The sequence below is a fragment of the Plectropomus leopardus genome, chromosome 21 (genome assembly GCF_026936395.1).
Source record: "Plectropomus leopardus strain MGB_pleo_1.0 chromosome 21, ASM2693639v1, whole genome shotgun sequence".
Taxonomy (NCBI): Eukaryota; Metazoa; Chordata; class Actinopteri; order Perciformes; family Serranidae; genus Plectropomus; species Plectropomus leopardus.
This window is the reverse complement of record NC_142196.1, coordinates 25,138,961-25,152,269: the sequence shown is the minus strand read 5'-3', so window position 1 is coordinate 25,152,269 and position 13,309 is coordinate 25,138,961. Positions and strand designations below refer to the sequence as shown.

The window sequence follows — 13,309 nt, the reverse complement described above, 5'->3', positions numbered from 1 at the left end:
ACTTGGTTAAAGTGACATTCTGTTGTTGGAAACATTTGGAATAATATAAAAACACAAAGAATATAGCATCTGTTTAGTTGTTTTCAGACATTGTTATGTGGAGAAGTTACATATTACATCTTAAAACCATATGTCATAATACAGTCACTGGCTGACGGGCTCCTCTCCCACCCACAGGCGTGTACTTTTTACATCTACGTCTGCATCTTTGCACCTGTGTTTTGTCTTTGTTCCATCTTCGTGCTGTCTCTCTGCTGTCTGAAGTTACTCAGAACTGCTGTTCCCCACTTCTTACATGACTTTACCTGAGATGAAGTTGCAGCTGTGCTTTTGTGTTTGTGTATGTGGGTGTTTTTTGTTTTTTTTTTCTTTTACCTTCCTTCCTGCCCATCAATCTTGGAGTCTGCGAGTGCCAGCCAGGCACTCACCCCTTTCCCCTTTTGCTTGTTTCCACAAAATAACTCTCTTCCACTCCTCACCCCACACTGCGCCTGGATGTTTACTGTACTCCTTGTGATGGGTATTGTCATGAGACAAAATTGTTCAGTGGTTTTCAATAACACATCTTTGTGGGTGGATTTTTTTTATTTTTTATTTTTTTTGCCCGAGCTGTCAAGCGTCTGAAAAATGAAGTTGCGTGTCTGTGCACGAACTTGCACGCCTTGTAACAGAGGTACAAAGCAAATGATCACACTTTGAACATGCAAGTCCATTTTCTGACAGATGGCAATACAACACCCTCTTTTCATTTTAGCTTCAGCGCTTCTCTTCAGAAGACCGACTACTCGAGGCCAGAGGGATTGAGCTGCTCCAAACCTGAATAAAAACCTTTGCAGTTAGATATTTATTCGTGGATATTCCTTATAGATGGAAGCCGTGACGTCACTCGTTTAAAAGCTTCCAGCGAGCTTTCTTTGAGAGACTGAAAGCTCCAGCAATGCCTATGCCCAAGAGTCGAGATGGGGTACATCTGAAATGGATTTCAAATCGGGGAGAAAAGTGCTTATTCAACTAGTGTATGTGTGTGTGTGTGTGGGTCCGATTGCGTGTGTACTGTGAAGGAGGGCACATCGCAGCAAGACAGATTCAGACAGTCATATTGCATTCTATTTGCTCTTTTCCGCATCTTGTGGCTATATTTAACATGTTTGTGTTTTTCCTTTTAGAGACGTTAATGTACCTTACCCGGTCTAACATGTTGTCATCCGCTAAGCTGCAAGTCACAATGTAATATTTAACAGAGCAACGTGCAATCTCCCTGAAACATTTACTCTGCATTACCATTTCTGTCTTTGATGAATTATTCCATGTGTTTTTTTCTCTTTTTTTTGATGTTTCTGTGTGTAGTGTCTGAGCACAGTTCTGACAGGTGGACATGGAAAATGTGACGCTCCTTTTGTTTGTTTTGTCCACAGCTACTCCGCAGTTCGCTGGTAAACAACCGAACGCAGGCCAAAGTGGCGGAGGAGCTGGGGATGCAGGAGTTCGCTATCACCAATGACAAAACCAAACGGCCAGTGGCGCTACGCACCAAGACTCTGGCGGACTTGTTGGAGTGTATGTACACGTCTCTTAGATTAATTTGCAGGAAGAAAAATCTTTATAGACCTCTTTAAACCCCCTCCTCAACCTCCTTCTTGTTCGTCTCTCCAGAATGCGCTGTTTAAGATGGCAGCATGAAGTACCATTATTGATTTCTTTGTTCCCTTTGTGTTAGATGTCAAACATAGTCACATCTCTGCTGCAGACACTGCGAGATGCTCGCTATGTGCTCAGTATGACTGGAGCAGTTAGTGATGGTTTTCTCTTTTCTTTTTGATTCAACCAGCTGCTGTTGTTACAAGTAATAACTTACTTGTGGTATTCTACCCCTGAAGAGATAGTTCATTTTTTTTGAAGTGGGCTTGTGTAAGGTACTTATCCACTGTCAGTGTATTATGTACAATAGTTATCAGTCAGCACCCCCGGTTTGGAGGAGCAGGCAGGAGTATCGCCACAGAAGTTATGTATTGCTGTGGATGGGGGTTAGCAGCAAAAGGTATTTTAGCCACCCCAAAAAAAAATCAATATCAGTGTAGGTGAATGCTGTGTTCTGATTATTTTCAGCCCTTTACCTTGCTGTTAGACAGCCCTCTCCTTTGGCGCTATATTTTCTCAGCCTTAGAACTGACATATTCCGATCCATAAGCGCAACTGTGCATTGCGCTGCATCTCAGCGCCCCGGATAAGAATTTAATAATTCCCATCTCATATGCTGTTCACTGTGGAGACAACAGGATTCCCTTGTAAACCAGTCCAGTCCAGTCCAAATTTATTTATAAAGCACATTTGAAAACAACAGCGTTGACCAAAGTGCTTTATATCCATAAATAGATTTTTTTTTTAAATAGCATAAATAACATAAAAAAAGAAACTGTTCAAAAAAAGGCAATAAAACTACAAAGAGAATGCAAAAGTAAGAACTTTTGCCGAGGGAGACTGAACGGGCCAAAAAAGAGAAAGGGGGGAACTTCTGTGGAAACTGGAGGCCGATAAAGAGCGGATGCCATCTGTGTTAACTGTAAGAGCATGCATGCAGACCCAGAGAGCTACTGCTGCCTGAAGTTAGTTACAATTTAGCTTCATGATCTTTCTGAATTATAAAATAACAGCTCTTCACACTTTAGTGGTTGGTTGGTAAAGGGCCAATCACACCGAGACGTCTTGCTAGAAAATCGTTGCCAGCAAAACCATTGTTTCTTTATGGTACAGAGCCTGTTGGCTGCTCCTTTCTTGCCGCTGTGCGGCCCATTTTTCTGGTGTTCTTTGGGCTTGCATAAAAATTAAAATATTTTTAACTTTTCAGCTAAAGGCACAGAGTCACACTGTTTGTCAGTGTCATTTTTAGTCACATGTGCAGTATGCGCACACAGCAGAGGCACTCCCAGCCATTCTTCCAGATGCTCTACCAAGGCCTTTTTGGAGCGTCTGCACCTGACGCGATGCATCTTGGTGTGATTCCCCCTCAAGTCATTCAGTTCATCTCTAAGTATTTAGCATTATTATGAATCTGTGCCAGCAATAGCTGTCTGTCCGTTCCATTCATTCTTGAGATTTCTTCAAATGTGGCACAAACGATCGCACCCAAGGATGAACTGATTAGATTTTGGCGGTCATAGGTCAGCCTCACTACTTCTTACATTACTCAACTTACATGGCAGTACTCCTGTTTGCTTCTCCAAACCACTTTAAAACAAACCAGAACTATCCCTTTAACAGAATTTTGGCACAGAATAAGACACGATATAAAATATGCTCAGTAAAATAAGTGGATGGCAGAAAAAGTGCATTTGGCAGCTGAAGGGAAAATGATCTGCATTGTCCAGTGGTGATTTCATCCATCCTGGCTTTGGTACACTTAGCGTCTTGCTTTTAGGATATTATACAAATTAGAGTGGGCAGTTGGCCTGGAAGGTAGAGTCTCATAAAGCATTAAAAAAAATTCAAACTGAAAACACAGCGAGAGCAGGTTTATCAGCAGTGGTAGCTGTGCAGCACACACTGAGAACTAAATTCTATTTCATTGTTAACTAACTGAAAGAAAGAAGATTAATAACAATTAAATCAAGAATAAGTGTTTTTAGTACTTTTGAAAGGCGTCTAAGAGCAGCACAAGAAAAGCAACGTTGCTCCAGGTTTAAAAGAGTTAATGTATAAACAGGGACGCCATCACTGAGGAGCAGATTCAAAGCCTTTCTCTGGTGCTTCTGGTGTGGCTCTGTCGAACACATGCTGCAGTCTTTGCGGGTGGGAAGCCTGCCGACTGGCCCTCTCCCAGACTGATCCCTGCTGACTGCTGAGCAGAAATGCCAAAACATGTTTAAGGTGACCAAGAAGCAGTGTCTTTATTATGTACGTCGTCCACCAGAGAGCACTGTCAAGTTTATTTTACTGTAAAATGTGCTTTTCAAAGGCATCAAGGTCATAATTCTAATACTAATATCCACATTTAAGACATATACACAACATAGATCGTTTCTTTTCTGAACACGTACCAAAGAATGGAAAAGATCCCTTAATATTATATTAAGCTTTCAGATATCTTTTGTATTTGGCCTTAAAAAAATCCAATATTGGTCCGGCTACAATGCAATCCTCGTGTTCTGATATAAATGCATAATGTGCCCCAAGTCCGCAAAATATAAAATAAATGATAAGTTCTACAAACATAATGCCAGCATGTGTTGAAAAAAAAATGGAGCTAGAGACAAATGATGCTTCCTTTCTTTTAAAGGAATACCTTACCCGCCAAATGATCATTTGTATGTCAGTTATTCATCCAATGTTATGTCTATATTTATGTTTATGAAGAAAACCCTGTTTTTCTTGATGCTTCAAGCAAATCAAGAATCCAAAGAATAAGAAGAAAATTATTGATGAATTGAAGTCATAGGGATTCAAGTTTAACAACAGAAAATCTATGTCAAAACTTTTGTTTAGAAACTTTCACACAATTCCTGCAGTATAATCCAAGGCTCATTTATCCAGCTGTGTGCTCAGTATTTCCAAAAAATGTGATTTTTTTGCTAAAAAAAACACTCGTGCATAAACAGTCTTGCTTACAAATGAGTAGTTTTCCTGCTCTGTGTAAGTGGGAGTGTTTAAATAGTACAGTTTATGTGATAATGCATGTTTTTGGGAAGTACTGAGTGTACACTGGGGTGGTTCAGGAGGGGGAGTGGGTGGTCCACAAATTAAAAGTTTGGTGGTTCAATCCCTGGCTCCTCCAGTCAGTATACTGAAGCATCCTTATTGTTGGAGTTCAAAAGAGACTGAATAAGCAAGAGATTTATAAAGAAAATTAATCACCTTAAAGTTTTCACGGACTTATGTCCATGTTGCTGATAACTTGTTCTGACATCGAGCGGACACACCAAAACAACCCCCCCATCCCCCCCCCCGCACACATGCTTTTCAGCCGCAGAGCCGTGTACACAGCTCTGCTCTGCTGGCAATGGGAAAGCAGTCCATGGCCTGTTTTTAGCGTGTTTATCTGTGTTTAAAAATCTCTGTGTACATGCCATTTTTGGTAGAAAAGGAGTAGAAAGCTGAAGTCAGAGTTAACGTTGGAAAGTGTCAAGATTTAGCCAGTGTGAATGTGTTCTTAACCCCAGGCTAACAGCTCAGCCTGGGGCTACACACACTGTGAAAAGCCTATTGGATTATATAGCACAAGATCTGTGGAAGTTCATAAACAGATGTTTAAGTTTTTCTGTTGTTAAATGCACCCCCACCCCCTTCACTTCAACTCATCAAGACTGTTTTTGTTTGTTTTGCTTTTTCTTATTTTTGGATTTGGATTCTTCTTCACCGTGGCAGCATGTGTGAAAAACAAATTTTCTTCCCAAATTCAACCAAATGAAGTATTTGTCTGAACTTTACTGCACGTTCATGTATCTCAAAACCACAATGAAGAGGCAGTCTAAGGAAAGTGAAGCAAAGGTTTAGGCCAGGAGTTCATATTCAAAGGTCCGAATCTAATTTCTATTCAAGGCCAAGGCCTTTGACTAGTCCAAAACGATTGGTGAAAAGCAAATGGCTTTTTTTAAACTCGCTCATAACTTACAAGCAGCATACTTTCAAGTTTAAGGCATTTTCAGAAAATACCCTCAAGCCTAGAGGAAAAAATCCTGCTGTTTGACTGAAATCAATTGCTTAAATCAAAGCTCTGTCCATGGTCAACTTTTGTTTTCTTTGCACATTTGGATAGCGACATTTTCACCGCAATGGTGACAGAAGACGCCAAAGTCTGCCTTTCTCGTACCCACAGGACAGAATGTGAAGGCCTGTTGGCCGTTAACTAATTTTGAACGGATGCCTGTTAGCCGTCCGTTGGGATTGAGGTTATGTGTTTTGGAGATGACCCACTGCAGTCCATATCAGGCCAACAAAGAGCGAGTAGCGACGGGGGCTGCTTGCTGTTGCAAAAAAAGTGGGAAAAAACAAAAAGAAAAAAGCACTAATGTGTTCCAGTCAGCACTCAGTAGGCAGACCTTAATACATAAGCTTCATATCATTTGCCTTTAAAATTATCTTTCAAAGTCGAGGCCGGAGCAGAGTTGATGACACAGGAAGGGGACGAGGGTCAGCGCTGGAAATGAGTGCGGCTCTTGCGCATATGAACAGTCGTGCCCCGTGGCTACAGCGGACCCTCGCTGGCCTCCTGAAATATTACCTATTATTCCTCTCTCATGTTCCACCGTCTTAGTCGCGGAGATGAGTGAATGCAGTGGCAGCTAATAGATGGGGAAAACAAAGAGACGGCCACGAGATGAAGATGACACCCAGCACCCCACTGCTTACATTTCGAGACTTTTTCAGTTTGGTTAGAGCGCCAGTTACTCTCAATTCGGCTTGACATACAGTTTTATCTTATATATTATATGTGTTTCTGTGAACTCCACATGGCCCTCGCTTTGCCAATTTCCTGTTTGATGGAAAAAGGCAGGAAACTAGAGAGCCATCTTTTCCAATTGTTTACATCTACATCACAGCACTTGCCTCAGAGAGCCACAGCTGAGGTTTGTCCTCTTTGTTAATGTTTCATTTATTTTAAGAGAGCCAACTGTAAAGCAGAGCAGATGAAGAAGCTACACATTCACTACCGTGCTTTATTCCTTTATTTTTTTTAACAATCACTGTCTTTATTTGTCTCTGCAGCATTCATCGCAGCTCTCTACATTGATAAAGACCTGGAGTATGTGCACACCTTCATGAACGTCTGCTTTTTCCCCCGCCTGAAGGTGAGCCCCTATTGATAGTCATTCACTGCTTGCACCTGATCAATGAGCCGCTCAGCCGGGCACCTCAGAGAGAAAGAAGCAGGGAGATGATTAGACGGGAGCTAATGGCTTAGCCCTAATGGTGCTAGCATCGACGAAAAGCCTGAAGTGGTGCTCGGGCTGCCGAATGACTCTAACAACGGCTGCTTTGATCGCTATTTTAGTCACCTTTAATGGGAATCACAATGGTGTCGTCAGCCTTTTTCTATTGGTCCAAGACGGTGATACTCAACTTATGGCCCTTGGGCCAAATCTGGGGCCCCGATAGGGTGCCATTTTCTAATTCACAATAAAAATAAAGTGATTCACACTGGGAATTGTTTTTGTATGATTAGTATACATAAGCTGCCAGTGTGCATAAAACAGCATCAAAATAGCATTTGTTGTAAAAAAAAAAAAAAAAAACAGTGCTAGTGGAGGATCCCCCGCACAAGTCCTACCTAAGCCCTTAAGTCCTAGAAATGACTTGAAGTCTGAGAAATGTCCCAGAATGCTAAAAATGTCCTAAAAACCTACAGATGTACCAAAATGCTAGGAATGCCTTCCAATCTTCTGAGAGAGATCCGAGAAGCATCCTTAAATCCTAGAAATGTCCTAAAATTCAAGGAATGTTCTAAAATCCTATAAATGTCCTAAAATCCTAGAAACTAGTAGCATCCTAAAATCCTGGAAACATGAATGGGGCTGCTGTGTGTGGCCCCTGGCTTCCAGTCATTTTGCATAAGTGGCCCCCAGACAAAGCAGGTTGAGTGTCCCTGGTCCGAGACGTACTTGGGCTGCTGATGGCGTCCTCTTCTGAAGTGTTGGAGGACTTGAATCAGTGTCTTCTGTAAAGACTACCATTGCCAGATGAGAGTGAGGACGGACAGGCATTTTATTTTCAAGCACTACTGGATCTTCCAAATTTACACCGAAGAGTCCTAAGATGGCTATTTTCCCATTAACAGAGCTGCTGTGGTAACGATCGCATACTATCTGATGCCAAAACGGGCATGCGCACACACATGCTGCTGTACGAGTACCCACACAGCGCGGACCTCTCCTTGTGAAGCTGCTGCAGTGGTCTGATATGCCATGCTAATTGCTGTCTTGGTGTGCCTCTCCTGGGAGAATCCCCAGCTCTGGAGGAGCTGAGCTTTGCGTCATGGTCGCTGCAAGAGAGCACCTCATTTCCACTTCCAAGAGAAAAGTTGTGAAACAGCCAGCACGTCTCCTTACATAGCCTTCTGGAAACCACAGTGTTGCACACTGTGCTGCTTCATCCAATTTGGATGGGAATAGAGAGGCAAAACCAGGGACATAAACGCTCCTTTCCTTATGTTCGCTGCTTTCCTCGTGAAATGAAAAAGAGAGTGTAGAATAAAGCCGCGCTCTTTCAAAAACAGCCTAATTTCTCTGCTTTCAGCTAAAGGGGTGTAGATGCCCCCCAGAGAGAGGAAAAGTGGGAAGGAGAAAAAGGGAAGTAAAGCGCGAAAGCAAGAACAGCAGAGATGGAGGGGTTGGGGGGGGGGCAGTAAAGCGGGAGAGGAGGAAAGCGCGAGCAACAGAAGTAGAAGCACTCTTTGTAGAAAATTAATAGGAGCAGACAGTTCTGGATTCAAAGTCTGCCTTTTTATGACAAGGCTGCCTCCCCGTTAATGGAAGGGCTTTTAGAAGTCCCCCTTGGATAAGAGAAATGTATCAGGGATGCACACCTGGGAGACTCCCAGACGCTCTTTATATCTGGCCGGGGATTGGCTTTTGTCTTAAGTAGCCTGTGATTTGTACTCACCGTGAAGACACAGATGGAGAGCCAGTAAGGGAGAGAGCAAATAAGTGAGTGCAGGAGGGGGTGGGGGGGGCTGAGAGGGTCATGGCTAGAATGAAAGAAAAGCACGAGCGGCCGAAGGAGAGAGTGGCTGCTGATTTTTTTTTTTGTTTGTTGTGTTTCGGACTCTTTGGAAGAAGTTTGGAAAGAAAGCGGCGGTTTGATTTCATGTGTGTTTTGTGTGGTCTGTGTGTTGCAGGAGTTCATCCTGAACCAGGACTGGAATGACCCAAAGTCTCAGCTGCAGCAGTGCTGTCTGACCCTGAGAACAGAGGGCAAGGAGCCCGACATCCCGCTGTACAAGTAAGACCCCAGAAAGCACAGACACACCGGCTATTTGAAGCAACCGCTGAGGGTGAATTTTAGGAAGTTCCAATGTTATTTCTCTTATTTCTTATCATCTTGCCCAACCTTAGTTTAGTTAGGCTAGATTTTTTTCCCTTTTTTTTGAAAATGTCTCAAGCACTGAAAGTTACAGTTTAAAAAGGCCTTTTTTAACAGGATCTCAGAGGCAATACAGACATTTAGGTAGTTCGGTAGCACCCAAATTAATTTAAACTGACCACTTTAAGCTAAATATTTCAACTCTATATGCACTAGTTTTACCTAATTATTTAAACTTTATTTACTTTTAGCTAAATAATTAAACTATTTACCCATTACTTTTAGCTACTTCAACAGTTTATCGCTAACATTTAGCTGATATTAAATTACTTTATATTTACTTTTAGTTATTTCAACTGTTTATCAACAACATTTAGCTGATATTAGTACCTTAATCTTTACTTTTAGTTATTTCAGTTGTTTGCTATTTCAACTTTTCCCCAAAAAAACTTTTAGCTTACTATTTAAATCAATTTTTTAGCTAATTCATCAATTTTTACTTTAAGCCATTTAGACTATTTATCCTTTACCTTTGGCAAACTATTTTTAGCAGTGTATTCATTTATTTTAGCAAACTATTTGAATCAATTACTTGTAGGTATTTCAACTTCATTTCGTTAAGCTAAAAATTTCAACTTTTTGTCCATTATGTATAAGTAATTATTTAAGGTTATTATTTATTATTTTAAGGTTTTTCAACACTTTATCCATTACTTTAATACAACGATTTCTACTGTTTATCCATTACTGCATTCATTATTATATTACTGCTTGCTACTTGAACAGTTTCATTACTTTTAGCTATCTTTCTTGACCATTAATGCCTTAAAATTTCACTATTTTGCTCTGCTCACTCATGTTCAAACTCCTAACATACAGTGTTCAGGTGTAACCGACTTAATATATGGATTTTTTGCCAATTTAATTTGTTTTAATTAGTGTATTGTCTTTCTATGTAACACCAAGAAACTGCAAAAATATTAGTGTGTATTAAAGATCATATTGTCAAATAGCCGAAACTTATAAATGATCTATCATTATAATTTCAGGGTTTTATTTGGTACATATTTGCAGATTTTAGCTTTAAAAAACTTATATTCAGCACCCTCAGCACGTGCCCACTCTCATGCACTCGTGCACTCTACATACAAGAAAAAAGGGTCTAGTCCCTCTCTTCAGTGTGACTCAGTCTTCGGTGGAGACGGGTTCAGTCAGGCATCACATGAGCTACGGCACACATTCAGAGAAATAAAATGGCACAAACATAATTTACAGGACTTCTCTCCTCACCATTGGTCCCTGGACATTGTGAATAGCAGTGTAAAGGTCTCTGTTGTTGTGATAAATAAACACGCCCAAAGAGACCTCTTATTTGACAAAAGGTCAAGGAGCAAGTGTCATTTGACAGAATGCTTTTGAGAGCTGCCATGAAGCAGTGTGTTTGTCGCCATGGAAACTGACAGTGTTTCTCCAAAAGGGCGAATAAAAAATAAAAAAAAAGGTGGTCAGCTGGACGAGCAAGGGCTGTTGGAGACGGATCGGTCTTTATGAACAATGAACTCCACAATCCAGCATTTAATCAGCTCCCTCCTCCTCCTTCCTATCCTCCGTGTGTTTATTTGAATGCCTTTTCAGCGCTCTTCTGTTTATTATTCCGTCTATCCGCCCGACTGAGGGTGATTTTTGACACAGCACAACTCTGACACTACAATCAACACCTCCCTCCAACTCTGTTGCCCGCAAGAACGTGAACGAGAAACAAATAGAGCTCCCGGGTGACTTGAATTCCAACATTTCAACACACAAGAATAGACACAAGCTTACATAACGCCAGCCACCGGTAGATTTGAGGCTTTTGCAGCAGCCTCGAGTGCGATTATTCCGTCCCGTCCGACGAATACACGATGATCTGGAGCAGCGACCTGACCCCCGATGGTCGATAAGCCAGAGTCGTAGACCTTTTATAGCTTTTCACGCAGCAGTTGTCGGCGTCTGTGGTCTGTCAGACTGTCTTAAGGGGTCGGCCTGAATTTGTTTACAAGTGTGAAGAGAGGAGAAACAAGAGGGTGAGACAAGAGTGTGAGTCAGACAGACACAGACTAAATGACCGAGGAAAGGACACAGAAAGAGGGGGGAGGAAAGGAGTTAATGCACCCAGCCCCCTGCTAAAGGTTCCCCGGTGAATGCGTCTAGCTGATGACAGATTCGCACCTCGACCCCGGCATCATCGCTTTACTGTACTTCGTCTGGGCAGGACACACCAGGGAGCAGGCGCGCACTTTCACATTGTGCAGAGATCGCCCTGAGTCAGTAGGTAGCTGCTTTTAGTGTGAGCCGGAGCTCCTACAGACCCTCTACGGCGCCGTTTCTCCTCCCTCGCACGCTTCCATCTGTGCGCGGCCTTGAAGTTGACAATTTCCCAACAGCTCGCAGATTTTCCCTTTTTTTTTTTTGTTCCCGTCTCGTTTGTGTTATTTTAGCAGCGTGATAATTCCAAGTGACACGCTCTCCCTGTTGAGATTTGGCTAAAACGCCGCTCGCAGGAGTCTTATTTGCTCCACACATGCTATGTGCGCCTTCATTTGTAAGTGAGAAAGGAGGGGGGTGGGGCTGAATTATTGATAAAGTGTCATAAGTGACCACATTGCATTAAAAATGGATTGCTCTCCTGAAATAAGTAAATTGTCTGTGAATAATTTAGGTGACTCACAGCTTGGGTCTGAGATGTTTATGCTAATGTTAACATTTCAAACATCTCCCAAGTTTTGTCTGCTGTCTTGTACTTGTGTCCCTGCAGGAATGTAACTAAATTGACATTTTTTCTCTCTCTCTCTCTCTTAAATGAGGTACATCTGTAAATTAGTTCAGTGATATTCTGCTGTCATCCCTCTTTTCTCTGTCCCTCTTAAGCTTTTTTGTTTACCCTTCTAGCGCACCAAAGACTCGTGGGCCTCTCAAATGCTATTGTCATTCCTTTATTTCAATTCCTCTACGTGTCGTTTTTTATTATTTATTTTTTTTACCAAACAGATCTTGGTATCTGAAGATGATGGGGAGTTTGGGAGGCTTTAAAAGTTGTTTATACGTCCCTCAGATAGCTTTTGCACGCTCTCAAAGCACGCTACTGAATCAAAGCGCTATTCCCCTCCTCTCAACCCGCCGCTTGAGATGAATTATATTTGTTCCAATTGAAAACTTTTTTTTCTTCACCTCCCTTTTTTCTTGTTATTTCTCTGAAGGACAGTGTCCCTGAGTGTCCTTGTGTCTCTCTCCTGGGTATTATTATTGTTTCTCAACTCTACCCTCCCCCCTGTCATCCCATATTTCTGTGTTTGAATTTGCAGGACCCTGCAGACAGTGGGGCCCTCGCACGCCCGCACCTACACCGTCGCCGTGTATTTCAAAGGGGAGCGAATCGGCTGTGGCAAAGGCCCAAGGTGAGTAAGACAGTGCAATATAATAAGACACAACAGGACAAGGCGCTCCACTTTTCAATGCACTGCTAATGGGCTCTGAGAATAATGGCTGTGCTTTATTGATGGTGTTTATTATAGCAATTAAGCTCTTGTTGGCCTATTCTATCGGGAGAGACATTATGCAGGATGAAAATGAATCGATTCATTATCGATCTGACGTAAATTGTGTTATGGAAATATCACTTTGTTCAGAAGAAGAGTCCAGAAGACGCTGCATCTGAGGCACACCTGGGATATTGTGTTCGCAGCAGGGACGGTGATGTGTTTGTGTGGGTTTTTTTTCCCCTGTGTCTGACTGCACACCTTTGTGTACGCTCACACATTCACGCTTTTGTAAAGTAAAGAAAGTGAATCTCCGCGCGACGGCCTTTTCAGGGTTGGAGGGGTTGACAATAAAGCTGAAGCTGAGCCTGCGAGAAATGAAACGTAAATCCATCAAACATCTTTCACCCCCCCTCCTCTCTCTCTCTCTCTGCCTTCTTCCACATGTGGAAATCCCGTCTGCGGCCCCCTACTTGAAAGCGCTCTCTCTTGCTCTAAGCTGGCGATAAGTTTGTCCCTTCCATAGGATCTTTGACAGCTTACTGTTTTTGTATTTACATGACTTAAGCTCCCAGCCACCTCCGCTGCCGGGCTATGATCACGCAGCACATAATATATACGGAGGGACGGTGAATTGCAGGCGTAAACAGTGCCCAGCGCGGAGCCGCCAATAGGCTTACCTTTTTGAAATGTGTGCACTGTGTTACCTGGGATTGTTAGGCAAAAGGGCTCTTTCAAAACAAATATAAAGCACTTTTGATAATCCCCTCAATATTGAG

The 13,309-nt window shown here is 42.2% G+C and overlaps 1 protein-coding gene across 1 annotated transcript in view; it reads left to right on the top strand.

Annotated features, from left to right (window-relative positions):
• The window catches only part of drosha (drosha ribonuclease III), a 117,519-nt gene that overhangs the window by 90,304 nt on the left and 13,906 nt on the right, over positions 1-13,309 (top strand). The window contains exons 27-30 of the mRNA XM_042510485.2: positions 1,416-1,557; positions 6,700-6,782; positions 8,828-8,931; positions 12,357-12,449. Coding sequence (XP_042366419.1) covers positions 1,416-1,557; positions 6,700-6,782; positions 8,828-8,931; positions 12,357-12,449 — 422 coding nt within the window. The remainder of the gene's footprint in view (positions 1-1,415; positions 1,558-6,699; positions 6,783-8,827; positions 8,932-12,356; positions 12,450-13,309) is intronic.